This window comes from Rhizophagus irregularis, chromosome 12 (genome assembly GCF_026210795.1).
Source record: "Rhizophagus irregularis chromosome 12, complete sequence".
Taxonomy (NCBI): domain Eukaryota; kingdom Fungi; phylum Glomeromycota; class Glomeromycetes; order Glomerales; family Glomeraceae; genus Rhizophagus; species Rhizophagus irregularis.
This window is the reverse complement of record NC_089440.1, coordinates 1761464-1785534: the sequence shown is the minus strand read 5'-3', so window position 1 is coordinate 1785534 and position 24071 is coordinate 1761464. Positions and strand designations below refer to the sequence as shown.

The 24071-nt window shown below is 25.6% G+C and overlaps 8 protein-coding genes across 9 annotated transcripts; 6 read left to right on the top strand and 2 right to left on the bottom strand.

Moving 5' to 3' along the window:
- Positions 1-603: 603 nt before the first annotated feature.
- On the bottom strand, positions 604-1448 carry OCT59_003957 (uncharacterized protein). Its single transcript, XM_066147970.1, has 3 exons — positions 1337-1448; positions 1060-1259; positions 604-966 (listed from the first exon to the last, which is right to left on the bottom strand). The coding sequence occupies exons 1-3, from the start codon at positions 1422-1424 to the stop codon at positions 841-843; spliced, it is 414 nt and encodes a 137-aa protein (XP_065996615.1). The 5' UTR covers positions 1425-1448; the 3' UTR covers positions 604-840.
- A 694-nt stretch (positions 1449-2142) lies between these two features.
- OCT59_003956 (uncharacterized protein) lies at positions 2143-3923 on the top strand. Its single transcript, XM_066147969.1, has 5 exons — positions 2143-2939; positions 3012-3076; positions 3150-3309; positions 3384-3445; positions 3556-3923. Exons 1-5 carry the CDS (start codon positions 2165-2167, stop codon positions 3727-3729), a joined length of 1236 nt encoding a protein of 411 aa, XP_065996614.1. The 5' UTR covers positions 2143-2164; the 3' UTR covers positions 3730-3923.
- Positions 3821-5746, bottom strand: OCT59_003955 (uncharacterized protein). Of its 2 annotated transcripts, none has more exons than XM_066147966.1 (3): positions 5023-5746; positions 4622-4926; positions 3821-4548 (listed from the first exon to the last, which is right to left on the bottom strand). In XM_066147966.1, exons 1-3 carry the CDS (start codon positions 5607-5609, stop codon positions 4472-4474), a joined length of 969 nt encoding a protein of 322 aa, XP_065996612.1. In that variant the 5' UTR covers positions 5610-5746; the 3' UTR covers positions 3821-4471. The 2 variants fall into 2 exon arrangements, with proteins under 2 accessions (XP_065996612.1, XP_065996613.1); XM_066147967.1 differs by having other exon boundaries at positions 3821-4926; positions 5023-5200; positions 5339-5745.
- Positions 5747-6713: 967 nt separating this feature from the next.
- On the top strand, positions 6714-7808 carry OCT59_003954 (uncharacterized protein; the record flags this gene model as incomplete). Its single annotated transcript, XM_025314797.2, has 1 exon — positions 6714-7808. One exon carries the CDS (start codon positions 6714-6716, stop codon positions 7806-7808), a length of 1095 nt encoding a protein of 364 aa, XP_025184308.1.
- A 1149-nt stretch (positions 7809-8957) lies between these two features.
- On the top strand, positions 8958-11232 carry OCT59_003953 (uncharacterized protein; the record flags this gene model as incomplete). The annotated part of the gene is made up of 7 exons (XM_066147965.1): positions 8958-9037; positions 9634-9839; positions 9894-10021; positions 10111-10187; positions 10269-10588; positions 10653-10849; positions 10910-11232. 5 exons carry the CDS (start codon positions 8958-8960, stop codon positions 10312-10314), a joined length of 537 nt encoding a protein of 178 aa, XP_065996611.1. The 3' UTR covers positions 10315-10588; positions 10653-10849; positions 10910-11232.
- Positions 11233-12187: 955 nt separating this feature from the next.
- On the top strand, positions 12188-15253 carry OCT59_003952 (uncharacterized protein; the record flags this gene model as incomplete). Its single annotated transcript, XM_066147964.1, has 11 exons — positions 12188-12425; positions 12505-12596; positions 12692-12840; positions 12916-12988; positions 13051-13437; positions 13570-13656; positions 13732-14042; positions 14111-14382; positions 14458-14562; positions 14629-14703; positions 14777-15253. The coding sequence occupies 11 exons, from the start codon at positions 12188-12190 to the stop codon at positions 15130-15132; spliced, it is 2145 nt and encodes a 714-aa protein (XP_065996610.1). The 3' UTR covers positions 15133-15253.
- Positions 15254-16213: 960 nt separating this feature from the next.
- On the top strand, positions 16214-17235 carry OCT59_003951 (uncharacterized protein; the record flags this gene model as incomplete). The annotated part of the gene is made up of 6 exons (XM_066147963.1): positions 16214-16322; positions 16446-16501; positions 16578-16660; positions 16742-16947; positions 17031-17153; positions 17228-17235. 6 exons carry the CDS (start codon positions 16214-16216, stop codon positions 17233-17235), a joined length of 585 nt encoding a protein of 194 aa, XP_065996609.1.
- Positions 17236-17814: 579 nt separating this feature from the next.
- OCT59_003950 (uncharacterized protein) lies at positions 17815-19493 on the top strand. The gene is made up of 6 exons (XM_025314800.2): positions 17815-18134; positions 18264-18487; positions 18571-18662; positions 18749-18928; positions 18993-19055; positions 19126-19493. Exons 1-6 carry the CDS (start codon positions 17914-17916, stop codon positions 19312-19314), a joined length of 969 nt encoding a protein of 322 aa, XP_025184312.1. The 5' UTR covers positions 17815-17913; the 3' UTR covers positions 19315-19493.
- The last annotated feature ends 4578 nt before the right edge of the window (positions 19494-24071 follow it).

Here is a 24071-nt window from a genome sequence, read left to right as displayed (position 1 = left end):
ATTAGCGAATAGTTTTAGAATGAATTCCGTTAAATTCCGCATTTTTTTAGCGTTAAAAAAATTATTTGATCCAAGATTACACTGAATAAAATAAAAAAATTTACAATAATAATAATAATAATTACGAGATAGTGTAAAAAGTTGTTTGGCTTAAATGATTTTCTAAATTTAATATTAAAATATTTTAAAAATTTTTTTCTTTTTAACAAAGAAAAAAGCTAAACTATATTTTGACAAATTTCAATGTTTTTCAAACTTAATCCTTCTTTTTTGATTTTCTTTTTATCTTTTTGATCTTTCGAAATTTCTTTTGATTCTTGATTTGTAAATTTTATTGATCACACATTACTTTTATTAGAAATAATTTCCGTTAGTTATTCTGATCTACTGATATAATTTATACTTTTTTAAATGATTTTTTAAAATGAATGAAATTTTTATTTTCGTCTAGAAAAAGATAAAACAATGGTAAGGAAAAAGAAATCAATTACATCATTTATCAGGTCTCGTGCCCTCTTTTCGAAATCATTAATGATTGTTTTGAAATTTTTTTTAAATTTAGTTATAATCGACATTAAAGAATGGTAAATGTTATATATATTTATAATGGAATGGAAATTTAAATGTATTTATAAAGAAATGTAAATACATTTCAAAAAATTCAAAATATTTATTTGTTATTATAATAATGGTAATTTAAATGAAATAATGATTTTTTTCTCTCTTTCCGGATATATCTATCAGATAAATATAATATGTACGTAAGGGGGCGCAGCAATTGAAGATTATTCAATTTGATGTCGCGAAATATACTTATTGTATTGTACAGTATCATTATTATTATTCAAGTTTATTATCAAACTTATTCTCTTGATAACTATTATTAACTTCATTTTTTGCATGTTCTTTTTGTTCTTTTCCTTCATCTTTTGTTTCTTTCTTTCCCGAAAATATACCAATAGCTTCCTATTTTTTATTAGTTATACATTTTTAAAAAGGTTTAATATATAATATAATTACGCGTAAAATATGTCATTTACGTGTCCAAAAAAAATTTACCTTTAAAGTTCCAGTAATAGTATTTTCAGTGCCACGAATAAGTGATGGTTTTTCATGTTCTCTCGTTTTACCTTGATCATCAGGAATCTCTTTTTCGGTTTCAACACATGTACCAGTTTCAGTTTGATTACCTTTATTAGGATCCTTTTCTTTAACGCGTTCTAATTTTGGTAGTTCATTATCCGTAGCTATTACAGGTCCTTAATAAAATCATAAAATCATATAAATTTATTAAAATATGCTGCGGCAATCTTCTGGTGAACTTTGGGATTCTTACCCGGCATGATAGTTGCTCCAACGTAACCAACCGGTAATTCATTTTCAAATTTGGGTGGTGGATTGAGATCACTTCTGAAATCCGACATAGTTTTGTAAAAAATTTATTTTTTGGATCAAAAAAAATTTCTATCAAGTTTTTATAAAATTTTATCAATGATTAAACATTTACAAGAGGATGACGAGGATGACGTTTTTATTATCATGACATAATTAGATGCGCCTATATATCGCCAAAGTTTAATTAGTTTAATTATTTTAAAATTGTTCAGCCTTTCTCTATAAAAAAAAAAAAATCAAGAAATCAAATTACAACATTACACGTAATTACATTACACGCAATTTTTTTTCATAATTTTCACGTGTAAACACATTCAATGATCGTCAACATGTTTATTTATTTATCAAAAAAAAAAAAATTTTTTTTTTTTACCAAAAATATACAAATATACTATAATATATATATATATATATATATAATATATTATTAACCTTTCATTAGCTTTTTCATTATTACTTTCATTAGATTCAAACATTAAACATTGGATATTCATCATGTTCATCATAAAAAAAAATTATTCAAAAATTCGATGATGTTTAAAAAAAGTTAATGTACATTTAATTAATAATTGATAATTTTGATTATCTTACATTAATACATTATACATATTATACATTTTTTTTGGTGTAACTAGTAACTCGCATGTACCCGATTATATTTTGATTATATAAATTATATAAATAAGAAAATGTTTTTATTTCAGGGGGATCTTCCGTACACATTTCATTTTTTTTTTTTTTTTCATCCCATTTTTTCTAAATCGAAAAAATGATGAAACAAACAACGTCCAGCAATAGTAATAATAATAATAATAATAATAATAACAAAGATTTAAATGAATTAAAACAATTAAAATCAAAATATTATGAATCAGAATTAGAAAAAGATGGTTTAAATACTTTAGTAGAATCATTAAAAACAAAAATTCGTACATTACAACAACAAATCTTTTCTCAAGAAAGTTCCGTCCAATTAAATCAAGATTTAGAATCACAAAAAGAGATTTTATTGGAAAAAGTTAATAATTATAAAAAAAGAATTAATGATTCTGATTTACAATTAAATATTATTAAAAAAGAATTATCTACATTAAGGGAAGAAAATAATGATTATATTAAAAAACATAATGAATTACAACAAGAAAATGTTCAAATACGTCAATTAAATAATTTATTAGAATTAGATAAACAACATTTAAATAAAAAATTAAGGGAATATGAGGATGAAAAAATTATTTTACAAAAAGAGTTGAGACAATGTAACGAACAATCAACTTCAATTGAGGATAATATAAATGAAATAAAATCTTCTTTTGAAAAATTAGATGCTGATTATCGTGTATTACAATGTAAAAATTCTGAATTGGAATTAGAAATTGAAAATTTACAATGTGAAGTTAAGAGACTTCGTGAAAAATGTGTTTTACAATATAATGAAATTGATGAATCGAATAAATTAAATGATAAATTAAAAGGTGATATCAATGATTTAAACCATCTTTTTATTGAACAAGAACGTGTCTTGAGGGAAAAGAATCAGCAAGGTAAAGTTTCTTACTCATGATAAAAGTTCTCTCTTTGAAGAAAGTTATGCTGATAATTTCTTCGCTTTACAGAGAATGGAATACATCCGGCATATTGTAATGTATGCAACAAATATATAGTAGGAGTTCGATATAAGGTAAAATAATTATATATATATATATATATTTTTTAATCGCTCTTTATTAATCATTTATGTTTTTTTAAAAAAGTGTGGACATTGCGATGATTTTGATATATGTTCGAATTGTGAGACATCAAATCATGATCGTAATCACGTATTTATTAAAATTAAACGTCCAATCATTAATGATAGATTTGTAAAAACTGCTTTACTACCCGAATTTCAATTTATTGAACAAAATGAACAAGGTATATTCAATATTTCAATATTTATTTTTATATTTATTGTATTAAAGATTAAAATTATTTAAATTTTTTTCAAGATATCGATCATAAGGCTATTTGCAATGTTTGTCACAAAAAGATTCGAGGTGTTAGATACAAGGTAAAATTTCAATAATTTATTTTTAATATCGAATAAATTTACATCATATATTCATTTCGTATTACAATTAACAAATTTATTTGTATCCAAACTATTAATCATTTCTTTAGTGTGGACACTGTGCTAAATTTGAAATGTGTGTGAATTGTGAAGCGTATCCATTTAATTTACATGATCAAACTCATGTATTTATAAAAATTAGAAGACCTGTTCAAATTGATTCTAACGAAAATTTATTACCTTCGGAATTTCGCTCTATCGTTAATAAACCTTCTAATATATAGAGTATTAATAGATACTTGATAAAGTACTACTCTATTAAAAGATACGATGATTTTGTATAATCTAATAATTCATAGAAATTTAGATAATAGGAAATTTTAATATAAAAAATATTCTTTATTTTTTGTTTATATATATATATAATAAATACATTTTCATTTCAACTTTTCATTATAAAATAATGAAAAAGACTTATAAACAATTTATACTAAACAAATAATTTTATTATGAAAAACGAAATAAAAATGTTAAATTTCGAGCAATTAAAAAGATGTACTTAAAAAAAAACAATTCGAATCAAGAAAAATATACTAATAATGTTTTTTTAAAGACGGAAGTAAAAAATTTTTAACAAAAAAATATAAGTTCTATACTAGTAGACTGAGGAATTAATCTGAATTAAATTAATATTAGAAATTACCAATTTTTTTTTTTTCACTAAATGTTATGGTGGATATTTACGCCAGTCACGTGGAACACGTCTCATACCTGAAAACGTATTACCACGCAAAGCCTTTACGGGTTTCGACCGTCTTACTTTTAAGAGACGATCAAGTTCCAAGATGACAATATCATCAACAAATCCCATCTGTTTGTCCAATAGTTGAAAGTTCTTTATCTGACCAGTCATAGTCCAAAAAACTATCGAAAAGATCAAGAACACTTGCTTCATTATTTGTTGCGGTTGTTGAAGCATCCAAGTCGGTATAGAATGGGTCTGTGATAATATCCCGTAAAGGTTCCTCATCTTGACGTGCCGCTGCTGGGACTTCTCGGATAAATTGAACTCTTTTGCATCATCATTATCGGATAAGTAATACCTATATGAAGAATCCAGTAAAGTCTCATTCTGACTGCCGTTCATTTTTGTGCTGCTCGTTTGTTCTTTCTTACCATTATTATTATTCGATGCGTTAGAGTCATAATCCAAGGTCGCGGATACTGCAGATCCGCGAACACCGTCAAGTAGGACTTTGGTCATCTCGGAAACAGCTAGGTGCGATTGAATTTCACTTAATTGTGCTGAAATAACATCAAGCTTGGCAGATAGATTGATGTTTTCTTCTTCAACTACTTTTAATCTTTTAGATAAATGCTCATTTTCTTCTTTAAGTAAAAGATTTTGAGATTCAAGATCAGCCATTTGTCTTCTTTTTTTGTCTCGTGACATTTGAGCAGCGTGTCGATTTCTTAAAATTCTTTAAGAAAAAAAAAAAAAGAGAAATATTAGAAATCAAAGTCAATTTTATAAAAATATTGTAATTTTTTTAATTAATGAATAAATGAAACAATACCTTTCACGCTGTCTTTGTTCTTTCTCTTCTAAACTTTCAGCTTTTCTCTTACGACCTCCTGCTGCTTTCTTTTTAAGATTTGATTCATCATTAATAGAAAGATCATCATTATCAGAATTTGGTGTGGATACTGTAGATTTAAGTGGTAATGCGGGTTTAATTGGTTTAACAGGAGTTACTAAAGAAGCAGAAGGTGTAGTAGGTGTAGTAGAAGGTGTGATAGTAGGAGTAGTTGGAAGTGAACATGAAAAAATCTTGTCTGTGTATTTTTGTAACTCTTCTACATTAATATATTCTTGTAAAAATAAATCATTACTTTGAGCTATTGCTATAATGCTTTCATCTGTTGATAAACTATTTTCTAAATCTTGTGATGAGGAAGATAAAGTTGGAGAATAGATTAATGAGTTGAGTTGTGATAGATCTGTATATTCAGTATTGCTTGATGTGTTATTATTATTATTTTCTTGGGTTGAGGCCACCATATCCTCTTTACTCCAAATATTATTTGAGTTTGAAGATATAACTAAATTTACTTGCTCATTATCGGAGCTTTTATATTCTGTGGAGTTTTTTATTAAGGACATGGTGACCTACCCTGATATATAAATATTCTCTCGTTAATACAATTTGTTCCAGTTTATTAGAAAATAAGGAAAACAAATACGTGTAAATTAATAATTTGGCAGTTGATAGAAGAAAATTGTTGAATGAGAAACGAACAACGATGAATTCTTGAAATAAAACGCTATTTATAAGGAGTTATTACATGCTGTTAGTTACAATTGGTAATCATATATCATTAGAATTTTAATTAAATGTGTTTGAATTTGATTGGCTTAAAGTTTAATTGTAACCATATTAAGTATACAGGCGAAAATGCAGAATAAAAAGTATGATAATGTGGCTTCGTCGGAAATTATAATTTATAGCAAGATATGCTTATACATATATATTCAAAGATCCGGGAGTTCTGAGTAACAATTCGATCCTTAAATTCTCTAGATCCCGCGAATTAATTAAATCTTCTCACTATTACTATATATTTATATGCAACCACCTTCTTAATTAAGGTATATCCGAACAAAGGTAAAGGTAAAAGCCATCCGTAATACCACTTAATAACATTCCTTTTATGATTTTGGATTCAAATAAGATGATAGGAACTTTACTTAAATAGACACAATATTTCTTTATTAAACAAAACTTTGAAACGCGACATAAACATTCCGATTGTTATCAATTGTTATAAATTATTATTCGAATATTCCTAAACATATTTTTAAGAGTTTTATATTTTAACTATTTTTTCCTCGAAAAAAAAATAAAAATATGAATGATATTTTTTCTCGAAAATGGAAAATGCAATAATTAAATTATTTAGTGGAAATTCATTAAAAATAAATTTCGAGGGATCTGGAATCAAAAGTTCCCGATTAATAATTAATAATGAATTGTTTAACAGACGACATCTCGATTTATCCAAAATTAAGGATGAATTTATCCCTTGAATCCTTACATTTCTGAAGACAATGAATGAATGGGTAAATGTTTTGGGTGCCGCGACTTTTTTTTAAAAAAAAATAAAATTAAATGTTTTACAAGGAATCGGGAATCAGATTGTGCATTTTAAAACATATTTTGACTTCGAAATTATTTGTTTTTTTTTGTTTGAAAACTTTTGAAAGAAAATGTCTGAACATCAATTTATTGTGTCGTTATTTGATAAAAAATTCGTTCCTGAAGAAATTATTGAAAAATTAGATTATAACACGTCTTCATCCAATACAACATCAAATTCATTATTTCCTTCACAAAAAACTAATAATTCTCTCAATAACAATATTCTTTTCGTTAATAATAATTTACAACAACAACATTCTAGGCTATTATTGTCTGGTAAACAATTTTGGCCAACATCAACACCAATTAGAGATGATGATTACATTATAATTTCTAATAATTCAAAATTCGGTAGCACATTTACTTCAATTATCCCCGTTAAAAAATTATTTTATAAAATTTGGAGTAGAATGAATCCTAATGGAATTTTAAAAAGGAATTTTTCTTCTAATAATTCTTCTTCGTCATCTACTTCTTCTGAAGAGATTCAAGAGAATTACGAAGATCAATACAATGAATATCGAAAGATTTATAAAAAACCATGTTGTTCTCCATCACGAGAAAAAACATTTCATAAGAAACAATCAAACTTATTAGAAAAGAAAATTCCATCTAGTTATTCTCCCGTCAAGACTTTGAATTATTTTTGTTGTGATGATATGTTTAATAATCGTAATCCAATTTCACCACCAATAAATCCTGTAACAATATCAAGAAATCAAACCATATCATATACATCGCGTCACAATTTAAATCCTTTATTAACACCAGACGAACGCACTTCTAAACCTTTAAGATTAATTCTTTTTAATATTCATACTTATTGGCAAAATTGGTCTATTAAATACCAAATTGAATTACCTAGAAATATTTCATTTCATAGATTTAAACGTGTTATGTCACAAATGTTACGAAATGAAATTCCGAACGATTTGATCGTACTTTATCATACTGAACGATACACTGATGACGATGTTATGATTGGATTTGATAGTAACAATAAAGAAATCAATAGGTTCTTATTAGATTATTTATGTAAAAGTGATAAAATTCGTGTAGTTACTCATGATGCTGTTTGGTCTACTTATTTATTAATGTGGAATGATAACGAAATTTCTATTACTCTTTTCTCAAAATCTCTTATAGAAATTAAATGTAAATAATGAAGATAGAAATTTCTTAAACATGTGGGAATGACAAATCGAGATATTGAACATTATAATAAATGTTAATATGAACCTAGTATAGTACTGATAAAAAAGCAAAGATGTATTGAGCTTTAATATGTCTTCTTGAAGTGGATTTAGAAACAAATTTGCTGAATCAGTTGAAATTGCAATAAAAAATCTGTTATAAGGAAAATAATGGGTAATCTTTGCAAATTTTGCAGTGCAGATTTTTGAATTACGTGCCATTGATATAATTTTTTGGACTTAATCCCTATTACGCGTGAAATAAATATTCAATATAAATTCATGTGAGACTTTATATAGGTAACACTATCAAGGTCTTCTAAGCCAAAGGTCAAATCGCCGCTTGCAAGAATGGGTAATTCTATAAAAGTCATTGATCTTGTAATCGTACAAGACATTGTTCACCTTACCATTAAACATCTTATGAAGTATTGTATTTCATAATTAGGTGGTAATTCAAGGTAATTTCATTTTCTACATTTTGATATGTGTATTGATACATATGAAAAATTAAAATGGTTCATATATATAGCGGGTAAAATCAGTATTAGTGTATTAAATATTGGTATATTTATCACACGTGTTATTTATCTGATAAATATTCTCATATGTTACTATAACGGAGCCTGACAAAAATTCGGTATAAGGCGAGCCGACTGTAGTACTTTCTTTACATACTCATGTATTCATTAAGAAAATATTTATTTCAATATTATCTGTTTTCAATTTAAATTGAAGAGTTGAAGTAGGATAATTGTATCTGATATATTATCTTAAATTTACTGAATTTATTGAGACGCTATCAAAACCATTCAACGAATGGACCTTTTCAAAGTGTGCAAACTTTAGCGAATGACCCGAATCCTAGCATTGACGTATATCCCATTTTTTCGTGTGGACGTATGGTCCTAAAAGGTGAAAAGTCTCAATCAGTGATTAAACATCTAATAGCCGAATTGGAACTTCGTCAAAAAACCACCCTCTTAACGTTGTGCATGGGGCAACGAAATCCATTTATTCTTACTGTTACCTGGCTAGCGGTGTACTGTATCATTCTATGAAAATTATACCGGAAAAACTTATGATGAGTCACAATGGTAAAGAAATCTCGATTATGCGATGGAATATAGGATTGTTGGTTTAGTCGAAGTTAAAAAGGATGACTTTAAGCAGGGCTTCGCGCAGACCGTCGTGCAGATGTAATCATCATTGACGTACCGAAAATGCAAAGTGAACGTAATAGATGATTCCTACAGTTAGTACGGGGGATTGTAATAGATGTACTTTATGGAGCGCAGAGGAAGCCAACATTTAAGCTGTCGGAACAAGTGATCGTTGTATACAAAGATAAGAATTTGTAGAAAAAATCCCCGGGCATATTGTATAGTTATTGGAGGAGGCGCAAAAGTCGGTGGATGATACACAAGCGGTGAAGAATCGAGGGAAATAAAAAGGGTAAGGACATCAAGCAATCTTGCGTTAAAGTCAGATACTGTAAATAGGCCATATCATGGATGTTGGGCGTTAACTCAATTTGTATTTATTTTTTATCCGTTTTGCTCAAGCAAACATTTCTCTATTAATAAAAAATTTATATTTACGATCATATACACAAAAACACACACAAACTTTTATTACACAATGGTCAATACATTTAACGTCAATAAAATTATACTTGTCAGTAATAATTTTGGACGTTTAAAGAGCCAAGCATTTAAAGAATTAGCATAAGCATTAGCTACAAATCCATCCAAATTATCTTTACAAGTTGCCAAAGAGATCGTATATAATAAAGGAAGACGGCATTGGAACAACAACAATTTGAAACAACGTTAGCACAAGAAGAGGAAGAGGACCTTCAAATAATTACATCACCAAAGCGATCTTTAAACGCGTATGTTCCATCAAGTCACCCATCTTACTCTCTACCCAGACATAGCAATCTTGACAAAATCAGAGTATGTGTCCGCGAACGATGTCTTTCCGAAAAACATATTAATGGTAAAACTAATCTCAGTGTAAAGTACAAAAAAACATGATGTCCGTGGTGTACAGTTAAAAATCGTCGCACTCGAACTATTGAAGATGTGAGAAAGTTTGCAGAGAAAAAAGGAGGTCCTTACCTTGCAACTAAGTATATTAATAGACAAGATCCTCTTATATGGCAATGTATGCACAAGAACGTAGCGATGTACATATTCCAATGTGCTAAAGGACATAAAATGGGCTGCACCTCTTATTAGTGTAAAGAACAAGAGTCGATGATGTTCAGAATGTTCTGGCATTAAGCCCTGCCCGGAGATTCAACACGAAGGGGGATTTCTTGATTGGACAGATTGAGAGTATTCGGTCTGTACTTACGAATCTTGGGTTTTATTTTTTTTTTATTATTTTGGAACGGTTTACTAACCATTCCTTTCTTTTTTATAGATGCCCATGGTTCAGTAAAGTTGTTGTAAAACCTTCTTCAGCTTAGAGTGATGGAAATTGGATCCGCGTAGTTGACGCAGCATACATCATTTTAAATTTCCGCGCGTGTAATTGCTTTGCGCGTATTGCGTATAATCTGTCATCTGAATTCAGCATCATTTCAATTTTTATATATTAAGTCACGTGGGACGAGATGGATACGTCATTTTCCAATGACGAATGTCGCGTCTACTATTTGTTTAATTGAAATTTACACATATTTAACTGCTACTTTCACGGAATAATGAGTCAGTTTATTATTCATCGCATAACATGATATTGTAAGTATTCGTTACGATATAAAATCAACTACGATATCTAATTTTTTTTTTATTATTTTTGTAGGTATTTATCATCTACAATGTTATGTAATGAAATCATGCCAGAATTTTTAACATGCTCCGTCGTGCTGTTGTTCATATTCTGAAACTTTGAAAGGTTTTCGTAAGTATATTTTAAAGAATTTTGGTCCAACTTTCAGATCGAGAGTCGAAAAATTATGAAATGAAACCCGGTATCCATCTACATTTTATTCTTTATCGGTAAGAATATATTTTATAGTCCAAACAAGTTTTGTTTAATCACTAATTATTTTTATAAAGGTAGGAAAGGGTAAGATCTACCATTAAGAACTATGTATTCATCAGATTCATCTCAACCATTATCACCTTGTATTGTCGAAATCGAATTCATCTCTTAAAGAGAAACGTGTACCGAAAGTTAGAGTTTAATTAGTCGGTTCACATAAGGATTATTAAACAATATTGTGGTGATTTTATGGTTTTATGTTCATATGATTACTTATGTAAAATATAGATGCATTGCATTCTGTACGAAATATTACATTAAATCCAATGTTAAAATGTGAAATAATAATTTAATGCAAGATATTTCTGATATTAAAGTATATTTTCGGTCAAAATTCATCACTTTTTTTTGCTGATCAACATGTATGATTGTTTACTTTTTTTGCAATCTTATATGTAAACGTGGTTGAGTTATGAGTTTTGGAAAAGAGGAGGTATATGCCTCCCAGAGAAATCCAATCGCTCATAAATAGAGATGCACAAAGAGTCGTGAATGAACAAGCAATATTTTCTATTTTCTTGCATCAAAATAGGTAAAATATGATGACCATATTGTGCAATGCACCTCAACTTTTGAAGCTAGACAGTTTGCTTATAGTAAAAATGGGCAGCAACTATCTGAAAGTATGTTAATAGCAATTTTCCAGAAATACGTTAAAGATCACGAATGGTATAAACCGCTTACAACCTGATATGCTTGTAGTAGGAAAGACAAATCCAGCTACCATTTTGATGCTAACAATGCTAACATATAAAATATATATTTTTTAATAACGATCTACAAAATACAAATATCTTTTAATCTGAAAAATAACATGAAAAATGGGTTATTATAAAATATCAATCTTTAATTTGTTGTAAAATTAATTTAACGTAACTCGGAATTTAAATTACTAACAAAATATATCTATTAAATTTAATAATTTGTTACCTTTTGTCATTGACAAGGATCCTACTCAATCGTGCGTTAACTAATACACTCAAGTAATTTTTTGACGTTGTTGACGTGTGAACATCACACACGTGGTACTCATCAAACAAATTGTTAATTTCTATAATTAGCCCAAAGTTGAAATTTATTACTTTTTTGGCATTTGGACAATCAAGTGTGGTAATACATTTCACAATAAATTTATCCACAATAGGATTACTGCATAAAATAAGGTTTCCCTACGAGATTCGTATTATTTCCTCTTTGAGTTTTTCTTTCTTTCTTTATTTATTAATTTGTATTTGGAATAATTTATTTATTTATTTGTTTACGTTTGGGTTCTACATCTCAATGTGAATAAGATGGAACCTATTAAAATTCTGAAAGATATTATGGTTGATCTTAAATTTGTGATTCCACCTAGTAACAAAAAGTGCATGTTAACAATTCACTTAAAAAAAGACAAATTATTGTTGGATGTTGTTAGAGAGTTTATAGATGATAATAATATTCCTTGTTATTTGGAAAATTCATTACTTTCTGTCGTCGAACATCTTATACAAGAAAGTTTACGTATAGACACTGAAAGGGATAATAAAAGTAAGATACCAAATACGGTTGATTAAGCCCTTGTTTGAATTTAAATTCTGATTTTTCTTTTTTTTTTCTTTTTTATTAGTTAAAAGTGAATCAGATGCAATCAATATTCGAAAAAATCTTGTATCAAAATACAAAAAACACACCGTTAGATACAATGATGCACCTGCGGAGGTACCCCATCAAATTAAAATAATTATTTAAATCAAAATAAGGCTTGGATTAATTAATTACTTTTTAACGAATATTTATCTTTTTAACTACTTTAGGATATTTTTCCAAAAGCATATCATAACCTAGTTCATTCTCCCGTACCTTCAATCTTTGATACCCTTTTACAATTGGAACAAGGATATAAACAAGCAATCAAGGATATTGTTTCAGCTAGCGATAGCGAATTGGAATGTATTCAGAGCAGGTAAATTTATATTCTCGTTTAATAAATAGCAAATTACATTTGTCTTTATTAATTTTTTTTTTCTTTCTTTCTTAGACACCATAAAGAAATAGAAACGGAATCCGGTTGTAATAACGGTATAAACAACTTGATCGAGAAATATCGCGAGGTAATTAATTACATTTATTTTAGTTAAATAATTATTTCTTTATTAATTATAGCTTTTATTAGGATGTAGAATATAATCAGGCTGCTTTAGCAAGTGAACTTGAGGAAATTAAGCGACAACAAAAAAGTGAATATTGTGATCTTGTAGTTAAACTATATGAAGCACATCAACGATCGCTATCGGTACACCAATCAGCAACGGATCTAAATATGAGATTAGATGGCAAAGAGATAGTTTCTGAAGTAATTTCTTCTTTAAAAAAAAGTAAATATGAATTATCTAAAGAAGTGTTGAAACTTGATCAAGGACATGATACACGAAGTCGTCACGGCAGTATCAGTTCATTATCAGAGATTATCTCATCTCCTGTAATGACTGCACCACCTTCTCCTATGTTTTCACCTGTTTTATCGTCATTTAGCGGCAATGGAGAAGATAACTACTTTAATGTGTGAAATTTCGGATTATAATTGTGGTATAGGGAAATTATCATTTTTTCGTTAGAGGGTGTTTTTCATGAAATTAACTTTTGTTTTATTTTTGTTATATTTTATTTTATTTATTTTATATTTTTGAAATAGGATTTAAAGATGATTGATGATATTGAAGAAATGGGATTTAATCATGACCAGGCTAGAATGGCTTTAGAAATGGCTAATGGGAATAAGGTAATATTTTTAGAAGAAAGACAATTAAACCCACTCAATTGTAATTATTAACACGTTTTAATTTTTCAATATTAGGAACAAGCTGTTAATTTGCTATGTGAGCAATTGGATAAAATTGACGCGCAAATAGCGAATAATTTAATTTTACCTCCTAGACGCGCATCCATGCTATTTGCTAGTTCTCCTCTAAAAGAGCCATCAAACGGGAAACAAAAATCAAAACCTCCGCGTAGACCTAAATTAACAGTATTAACTAAACAAGAAAAGAAGAATTCCTGGTCTCCAATGTCATTATTTAACCCGAAACAACAAATGATACCTACACCAAGCACACCAGTTAAAAGATTTGGTTGGTTAAGTAGAAAAGTGATGGATGATGTGAACGGGTGAGTAACAAAAAAAAAATTATCTAGAACATTATTTTGAACAATAATCTTATTTTCAATTATTCTAGGCATATACCAAACTTGAATCTGGCTGATAATCCACAAATGATGGAGAGTTTTACAATTTCACTTGGGAATCAAGTGAAATCAACTCATAATCTTAAACTTTCATTGTCAGATACGGACGATTTACTTAAATCATCCAATGATACTGCAAGAGATATGGCATATAAAGCTCAAACTGCAGCAAATTTATATTCTCAAAAATTGACGGCAATTGTTTTACTCTTAACACCAAAAGACTGGCCTAAATATAAATTAGGCAAAAGTGCTAACAGAGGTAACAATATTTTTATTTATTTTATAAAAACTTTAAAATTATTATCAATGTTTAATTTTAATATTATAATGATAGCATTTTTTGCAAGATGTAAAGAATCGACTGAATTTCATTTTAAAGACGTTGAATCACAACTAGAAGCCATTGAAAAAGATTTTGATAAATCCGAAATACAGGAGGGTTAGTATATTTAATAAATTTTTTTTAATAACATACATTCCATATATTTAATAATTTCTTTTATAGGTGATTTTTTTATTACAAAGCATTCAAACTTGCCTCTTATACATGTCGTATTTCATTTAGTGATTGAGTTTGAATGTAAGTAGTTCAAAGGTTTTATAGTATCATAATTAAATCATTTTCTAACTTAATTATATTTAATTCTATTAAGCAATTACAAGTTCAGAGCTCACACAAAGATCTCACGTAATGGAAGGATTAAGAAATATATTAAGAACAATTGACAGATTTGATATCGCTAGCATATCATTACCACTTTTATTGATTCCATCCAATATTGATCCATTTACAAATGTAATACTGGATGAGAATATTCTTTATAAAAGAGGTGAATTGGTACTGAAATGTATTAAAGGGTTTATGATGCAAAATTCCGGAATGCCAAATAATGATGGTGAAAAAGAAGAAGCAGCTAAAACTGTTTCGTTTCTGTTAAGTAAAAATGCTACTGAAAAACAATTTCATAATTTTAGAAATTTATTAACTAGAATTTTTAAAACCAGTTAAAAATGTATTACTATAATAGTTGTAGTTTTAGTTGTAATCTCTCTTTCTTTTTAGACCTTTACAGTTTATAATTAATATAATAAATTTATTAAATTATTTATAATTTTAGAAAACCTTTGTTACACAAATCTCGTGATTCTTTCTAGTGAAAACTTAAAAAATTGATAATATCACATGATCAAAGATGTCGAGGTGAATGATTGGCTTATTCAAATCATGTGGTACTACATGATTGTTGGCATTGTTTTTAAACAATTAAAACCAGAAAATTTTGCCTAAATTCTTTTTTAAGTAAATATGTGATTTTCATTTGATGCAATACGATCAATTGTGTATAATTTTATTTAAAAAGAGATTATAATGCGCGATGCACGCGATATCATTTCAATTCACAAATCAGAATTAATTAAAAAAATTAAACAAAAGTCGATCGATTATGAAAATTCATAGAAAGAAGGAAATATTTGCCCTTAATTTTGTTTATCTTAATTATCGAATAAAGAATCTTTATACAGAATATTTTCCAATTTTATTATTTTTAAGGGATTATGACTGATGTTTGAATAGAATTTTTAATGAATGTTAATTTATCCTAATTTCTAATAAATTTTTTTGTTTCATCAGTAAATAAACATTAATTATCAAAAGAAAGAAAATTTCCAAAAAAGTATAGTTTGAATATGGAATTGATTTAAGTTTATTTTTCTTTATTTATAGTGAAGAATTGCAAAGAAAACCTTATTGTCTATCGGTCCTACTCATTTAATAAATAAATAAAAATAAATATATAATTTTTTTTCTTTTAAGAAGCTTTTCACTCAATTATTTTTACAATTATGTTTTTCATTTGATAACAATATGCATACTCGTAATTTAAGTTCATCCTCTTTGCATGTCTTTTGCGTAAGTACACAATAATTTTCTAATTATTCGCTAAAATAGGTAAAAATTCTTATGTTAGTTATGCCTTGTCGATGTAAAATAAAATGATGTCAATAATAATAAAAAAAAAAAAAATATCAGTCATTTAAGTAGTATTTTTAAATTTTGCGAGATAATCAACATCGTTATTATTATAAAGATGTTCTCTAATAATGTTATTTTATTTAAGCCAATTCCAAAATTTGATATTCTATATGTCGAGAACGGTCTCTTTGACGATTTTACCTTTGATAAATATCTTGGGAAATGTAAGAATTGATATATCATATATACAGTATATATATATATGTATATAATATATATTTCTTTAATTATTATTTTTTTTATGAATTGTTATTAATATACCATAAATTATCCATGATTTTTATCAGATGTTGTTTTATTTTTTTATGATATAAAGAATAATCCTGAAGTTTTCCCAGATGAGGTGATTATTATTTTAAAGCAAATTCATTTATTGAAAATATGAACTTAATCTAATTAGTCTTCATTATCAAATTAAGATTATTACGATATCTAAAAACAGAAAAATATTCGAAGAATTAAATGTAGTGCTATTAGCAGTATCTAATGACAATGTTTTCACGTAAGATTCATTATATATATATATAAATGTAACTTTTTTACAATGATCTTTTAATAATAAACTTTAATATTTTAAAATTAGACTTACTTCTTTAATATTGCACAATCATTTAATACATTATGAACAAAATCCTGTTAATCTTAATGTTAACATTGATTTTCCATTATTGGCTGATAAAAATAATGAGATCGCATTATATTTTAATGTATGGAATTTTAAAAATCCACATCTTTATCAAAAGAAAGTAATAATTATAAATCCTCAAGGAATTATAAAAAAAAATTTTGGTAAATCAAGAAAACGAATTATTTAAATGAATTTTTCTTATTTAAAAAAGATTTTATAATTATATATATATTATATTTTATAGATTCATCTATTAAGAAGAATATTGATAAAGTTATTAAATCAATTCGAGAATTTAAATTTACTGATGCTGAAGATCTTCATCGTAGAGAAATTACGAGACGAAACAGGAAATTTGATAAGGCAAGTATCTTTATGTTCAAATTAGCTTTAAATAACGTAATTTACTACTTATTAGTTTTTTTTTTTTTGATTTTTCAGCTTCTTAGTTTTAATACTTTATAAAGTATATTATTATTTGCAAAATACGGATCTATGACGTGTAAACTTGTTACGTAACTAAAACGTCATCATAAAAGGTTGTATGAGATACAAGCTAAAAATTTTCTTATTCAATATCAATATATTATGTTATATCTCATTATTTGATAATAAAAATTTATAATTGTTATGGTTGAACGTAACAATTATGTATAAAATGTAAATCCTTCTTATATTCTTATAATAAAGATATTCTAAAATTCTTTTCATTCTCATGTTTTTGTTTTTTATTTCCTAAAAAAAACTCCGTAAATAATGAAATGTATCGAAATAACATAATAATAATCACATTGTTTTTCATTTTCTTTCGTGATCAAATCGCAGTCACGTGATCAATTGTTTTTCCTTCTATTGTCCTTCTCATTTTAAAAAAGTTGCCGCACAACTTAAAATTCTTCTCCGATGTCGTACTGAACACGTGTTGTATCATAATTACGACATTAAATACATTAAATAAATGATTACTATGATTACCAATCGAAGTCAAATATGTATATATATGAACATTTCCGGATTTTTTTTTTTTCAAAAAGTAATAAGATCATACTTTTTTTCGCAAATTTTTTATTCTTTGCCAAGTTTTTAAACATAATCTTGTTATCGAATCTCAATATTAATTATTAATTATGCTTTCAACTATTCCTACTTTTACATCATATTCTCCAAGACGTACTTTGCGCAGTAAGTTGGTTGAAGTTAAAGAAGTTGAAGTAGTTGAAGAAGTTGAAGAGATGTTTGCGGGGTTTAGCAGAACTGACACGGAAAATGACAACGTTATTAACGAAGCGAATGAAGAAGAAAAAAAGTGGTGGGATGAATTATCCTACGAAAATATTGATAAAAAAAGGTAGCATGAGCATTTTGTTGGTGATTTTTTTTTTTTTGTAAATAAAAAATTATGTAAACTTTCACTGGTGATATATATATAACATCGAATTCTTAAAGTTTGGTCCATTGTTCATCTTATGCTTATTAGACTACCTTTGCGTCTGACAAAAAATGTAAAGTTAGAAGAGTATATTGAAAAATCGGAAATTGCGGATGCAGGAAAATTTTGGAATTTCGATGCGGGCAATGTAACAGTAGTTGAGCTGCCTAATCCAGACCATGAAGTTGCACATACACAGTTTACTCGGCAGTTTCTATCTGCCTTTAGCAATGTAGCAGTTCAAGATGATGTCGATAATATTGCAGGAACCAGTACATACAGTTTTTTATGTTATATTATAAATATTATTTTTATCTTTTTTATCTCAAATCTGATTTCGGTTAATTCTATTAAGGTTGCATTGATGGTGCATCCGCTAAGCAACCAGATGCCGCGTTTGTACCTGTTAGATTACCAAAACCATCTCCATATCCCTGTGACCTTCAGGTAAATAAATAATAAAATGTAGATCGTCAAAAATATTATTCATCTAATAAATAAATTTAATAAATTACAAATTATTTATAATATAGGGCAATCCTTGGCCAACAATTGTTTGCGAAGTTGCAAACACTCAAAGCCTCTCCAGTATATTCCAAAAAGTTAACGAATTCTGGCTAAGACCAAATCGCGCAGAGGACGTAATAGTACTTAAATTATGGCCTTGGAATGGCTTAAGAAATGCAGGCGGTAATCCTTTACGCCGCTTAACTGTTAAGTACTGTCTTATTTTATTCTTATTTCTGTTTATTTGTCTAATAGTTTTATTTTCAACAGTGTTATAAGTTTTGTTGTCGTTTAAGCCGTCATCTACGAAGTGGATATCGACCTATAAGAGTTGTAAGTGCTATTTTTACTTTTTTACTCTAGGAAGCTGGTTATTATTAAATACTAACTTTATTTATATCAGATCGAATTTGGAACTATAGATTCCCAACAAAGACCAATTAATAATTGCTCTGCACGGGGAATGTGCATTTTAAGAATATCCCCATCCTGTATTTATTTGAGATGTCCCGGTACACCACCATATCCGTTAACTAATGACGTATCGATCGATTTGTATAATATTCAGCAAGCAATTTTCAGAAAAATGTAAAAATTGAAATTGCTTTTTAAAAAAATATTTTAAATAAGATATAAAATACAAAATACATTTTTTGATAGTAAAATATATTTTTAATATTTTTATATATTACTCTAACAGTAATTTGACTAAATTTCTTTGTATAATCTAACAAATGGTAATAATAAAATAAATGTTATATTTAGATTATATTTATTTTTTGATATCTAAAAAATACTAATTATTAATTGTAATTTTAATATCTTGAAATTGATATTTTATTTTAATTGGTAAATTCATCTATATATATTTCCTGTAAAACTATTATAAAATTAATGTCAATTCATCAGAATTATATATCAATTTATTGAATTAAAAAGCTGATGTTAATTAAATAAGGGAGAAAGAGCTATAAATCTACTTTAGTTACTCATGTTTTTTTGATATTTGAAAAAATTAGATCTTATAAGCTTTATTAAAATAATACAAGTACTGTGTATATACTAATTATAAACCTAAACCTGACCATATGTTTTACTACCTTAACTTATTTTAAAAACAATTAAAATTAATAAAGTTATAAAGCTTTATTATTTTTTTGAATTATCCTTAAAGAGAAATAATTAACTTTGCAATTCTTAGTAATATAATATATAAAAAGAGTATTTAAAAATCTAACAATATAAAAATAAAAGAAAAAAAAATAAATTCAAAATTTAATTGTTGCAAAAAAAAAAAAATTTGAATGCTTACATTAAATTATATAAAAAGAAATTTGGTATGAAATATAAAGAATATTTTATTATATTATTATTATTACTTTATTATTTTTTGATTTTATATAAAAGATAGAAAAATAATGTAAAGCTTTATTATATAGGATTTATTAATAATAATATATTTACAAAAAAATATACAGTTAATTCTCTTTAAATGCACTTTTCCTAAGTGCATATATTATATATTATTTTCTCTAAATGCACCCTCTTACTCAGTTTTAAGTATATAAAAATCATATAAAATTTCCTTTTTTAAAAAAGTGAAAATTCTTCTAAAAAGATTTCTTAAAATTTTTATTCTTTTTATTTTTCATCAAAAGAACTTAAACTTTTTATTGAATTTATAAGAGATATAACAGTATTAATCATAACTTTTGCCTTCAATTTTGAACTTTTTATCTAATAGATTATATAAATTTTCCTATTATTCTAGGTAAACTATGAGTTTATGCATTTTATCTTTAGTAGTGATAATAACCTTGAAGGTTTTATAGTAGTTTTGTATTACCAGCAAGGAATTATAAAATTTGTTATTAAAATATAGGAAAGCTATTATAATTGAGTTTAAACAGTAAATAAAATATCTTGAAAACTCTCTCTCTTTTTCCTTTTGTAAAAAGTCAGGTAATAGAAAACTACCTAATTGGAATATTCTTTAATAATATTATTTATACACTATTATTTAAGTAAGTTTACATGACTTATTTATTTTCAATTTAATAATTTAATATAAACAGTTTTATATTTCTTTTACTAGATAATCTTTATAGAAATAATATAATTTCATACTTTCAGATGGTTTAGTAGTATTTTATTCATCCAGATTGAGAGAATATTATAAAGTAAAATATATTGACATTGGCTAAAATTAGTCTTGCTTATTAGTTAATATTCAATAATGATATATATAACCTTTTTTTTTAATAATTTTTATATGTTTTATATTCTTATCCTTTAACAGAATCTTTTATAAATTAATTACTATTTTATAACCAAACAACTTATTAAATTCATCTTATAAAATAAAATTAGGCTTTTTTTATCCAAAAAAGCTTTATTAATAAAAAAGTCAGCAAATTCTTTTTTTATTTTAACTTATTTTTCTTTTTCTTCTTAATTTGTTACTAAGTTATGAGAATACATCTTTTGTAAAAGATTATGTAGACATTAATTGGTATGTTATATTTAGTATTTTGTACAAATCAAATTTTTTCTTTAAAATTTAATTCAATTCAGATTTAACATAAACTTGATTTGAACTTTAAAAAATATTATCTTAAAATCTAGTAATCCAATTTTAATAATTTTTTTTTTAATTGATAGCTCTTATTATCTTGATTAAAATAAAAAAATCATCAAAATCAAACTACTAAATTAAAAGTTATTTACAAAATACGTTTTCAGAATCAATTAGAATCATACTATATCATAAATCAATTTGCGAATACTAGCTATATTTTCAAATTATTTTCTAAATAAAACTTTTTGCTATATATATATAACTTTTTAAATATATATATTAAATATATTTTAACTTGTTTTACAAGTTTACTTAAAGCACAAAATAAGGTTTTAAATCTATTAGAAATTGTTACCATTTAATTTTAACCAAAAATTACAATTTGATCAAAATTTAAAATACCAGTTATAATTTTAGGCAAAATTTTAACTTAAATAATAAATATACTAATAATTAGATTTAATATTAACTATGACAATTTTAAAATTTGTAAAGTGAAAAAATAAAAAAAATCAAAATTTTGCATTTTTCTCAAAAATTATCTGAAAATTAGCTTTTTTAATCTTAAACTAATTTCCTTGTAAATTTACATATAAAATAATTGTTTAATATATATAATTAATTATTTAATTTAATATTAATTAATCTTATAAAATTAAGTGTATCTGGAGATTTTTATTGTATAGCGGGAATGGACAGTTTTTTCATATTTGTAATTTTATACAATTTCAAATTTTAATAAAATTCGGTTCAGTCATACTATAAATAAAAAAAAAAAAATCTTATAAAATTTAAAAAATTAAACTAATAAAAATCATTGTTGATATTTTCTATAAAAAAATCTATTTTTTTTATTTAGATTAAACTATATATTGCTATTTTAAAATAGTAAATTAATAAAATTAAATTTATTAAATTTATTTTGGGTATTGCTAAATATCACCAGTGGTGATCGTCACCACATGTAAAATATTTTTTGAATTTTCAAAAATTTTTGACTGAGATATTATTCTAATTATAATATAAATATCATTACTATATGTAAATTTATGGGTAGAACAAGTTTGCCTTAGATTATAAAGGCTGTTGTTTAGATAATTTTTGAGAAAAATAGGAAAGTTTGATTTTATAAGCAAAATACAATTTTTTGTTTTAAAAAAGATTTTTTTTAGTCAAATTTTTAAAATTTTAGTGTGATTAGTATCTACTCAGGTTTGTTTTACACATTTATTATTTAAATTGAAATTTTTGAAAAAAAATTTACGATGTGTTTTTAACTCGGCCAAAATTATAATTTTCGGCCAGAATTGTTTGCGTGCATGATGATCACCACTGCATATTTAGCAATACCCATTTATTTTAATCTAATTAATTTTTATTTTTATTTTTAATTTTTACTTCAAATTACTGGGGGTGATTATCATCATTGGCCAGAATTATCAATTTTTACCAGTACTATATTTTTTAATGTTAGTCGATCGTCATAATTTCAGTCACCGGTAATTATCACCTCTGGTGATAGTTAGAAAAATTCTTTTTTTTTATTCTATTAAATTTTATTAGTAAGTTAAAATTACAAAATAAATTAGTCTTTATTTGCTTAAGTGTAATAACAGATATCCTATAAGTATATATACAAATAAATCTATAAACAAAGAGTTAAAGAAAAACTAATTAAAGAAAAATTTCTAAAAGAAACTAAAATATCTATCTGTAATAATAATAAATAAATACAAATTAAAACTAATTAAAATAAGAAGTCATTTTTTAATAGATAAACTATTTAGCCTTTCAGATGTTATATCCTATCTATTAATTTTATTAGCATTTTTTCCAGTTTTATTACTTTCTTTAAAATTTTCACTTAAAGATTTTAAGGCTCTTCTTTTTCTTATTTTATTTGTATTAAAATTTGCAATTTTAATTAGAAGGTCTTCTATTATTATTTTTTTTGAATTTTTAATCTTACTACTACTTTTAAATATTTAAAGAAATTTAGTTAATATCTATAACCTAATTTTTTGATTTTAGATTCTTTTTAAGATTTACAAAAACTTTAAATCTGTCTTGCATTTGTAGCTTATTTTTAGATTTTATATTGAATTAAAGGGAAATGAAGTAGCGCTAATCTAGCTATTTACCTTTAATTTTGTAATTTCACTTTATAAGATTGTTTAAATCTTCCTATTTTTTTAGATAAATTATAAATTTATGTTTACAATATTTAATAGTAATAACTTTAAAGGCTTTATAACTATTTATTACTATTAAAATTAGATAGAATTAATTATTAAAAAATAGTGATATTGCAGTCATTAAATCTAAAATATTAAAAAGCATAATATCTTTCTTTCTTTTTTTCATAAAGAAATCAGATGACAAGATATTATTTTACTGGATGATATAATTTAAGCATTATTATTTTAAGTTTATTTGCATAATTTATTCATCTTCAATCATTTCAAGCCAATTAAACCTTATTTAAAAAAATCTAAGCTTTGCAAACCTTATTAAGTCTTATTGATTAATTAATTAATTATTCCTTAAACTATAAGCAATTGTGAGTAAATTTGCCTGTAATTTTACCAAATTTTAACTTTTATCTAATTTTATGAAAAATAAAGTAATTTTAATAAAATTCTTTTTCAAAATAGTTTAAATTATATGTTATGTAGCAATTATTATCATTTATTAATTATATATTAGAAAATTGAAAATTATCCATTGATTAAAAGTTGTATTTTAAAATAATTACAAAATTTTAAAAACTT

Excerpts from the sequence above, each read along its gene's own strand:
- OCT59_003957 (XM_066147970.1), bottom strand. The coding sequence starts at position 1,424 with ATGTCGGATTTCAGAAGTGATCTCAATCCACCACCCAAATTTGAAAAT. Across the intron at positions 1,260-1,336 it reads TGGAGCAACTATCATGCCGG|GACCTGTAATAGCTACGGAT; the intron begins GTAAGAATCCCA and ends GATTTTATTAAG. Across the intron at positions 967-1,059 it reads CTATTACTGGAACTTTAAAG|GAAGCTATTGGTATATTTTC; the intron begins GTAAATTTTTTT and ends AATAAAAAATAG.
- OCT59_003956 (XM_066147969.1), top strand. The coding sequence starts at position 2,165 with ATGATGAAACAAACAACGTCCAGCAATAGTAATAATAATAATAATAAT. Across the intron at positions 3,077-3,149 it reads TAGTAGGAGTTCGATATAAG|TGTGGACATTGCGATGATTT; the intron begins GTAAAATAATTA and ends TTTTTAAAAAAG. Across the intron at positions 3,446-3,555 it reads TTCGAGGTGTTAGATACAAG|TGTGGACACTGTGCTAAATT; the intron begins GTAAAATTTCAA and ends TCATTTCTTTAG.
- OCT59_003955 (XM_066147967.1), bottom strand. The coding sequence starts at position 5,609 with ATGTCCTTAATAAAAAACTCCACAGAATATAAAAGCTCCGATAATGAG. Across the intron at positions 5,201-5,338 it reads CATTATAGCAATAGCTCAAA|TAACTCCTGTTAAACCAATT; the intron begins GTAATGATTTAT and ends CTGCTTCTTTAG. Across the intron at positions 4,927-5,022 it reads GAACAAAGACAGCGTGAAAG|AATTTTAAGAAATCGACACG; the intron begins GTATTGTTTCAT and ends TTTTTCTTAAAG.
- OCT59_003950 (XM_025314800.2), top strand. The coding sequence starts at position 17,914 with ATGCTTTCAACTATTCCTACTTTTACATCATATTCTCCAAGACGTACT. Across the intron at positions 18,488-18,570 it reads CGATAATATTGCAGGAACCA|GTTGCATTGATGGTGCATCC; the intron begins GTACATACAGTT and ends AATTCTATTAAG. Across the intron at positions 19,056-19,125 it reads GATATCGACCTATAAGAGTT|ATCGAATTTGGAACTATAGA; the intron begins GTAAGTGCTATT and ends TATTTATATCAG.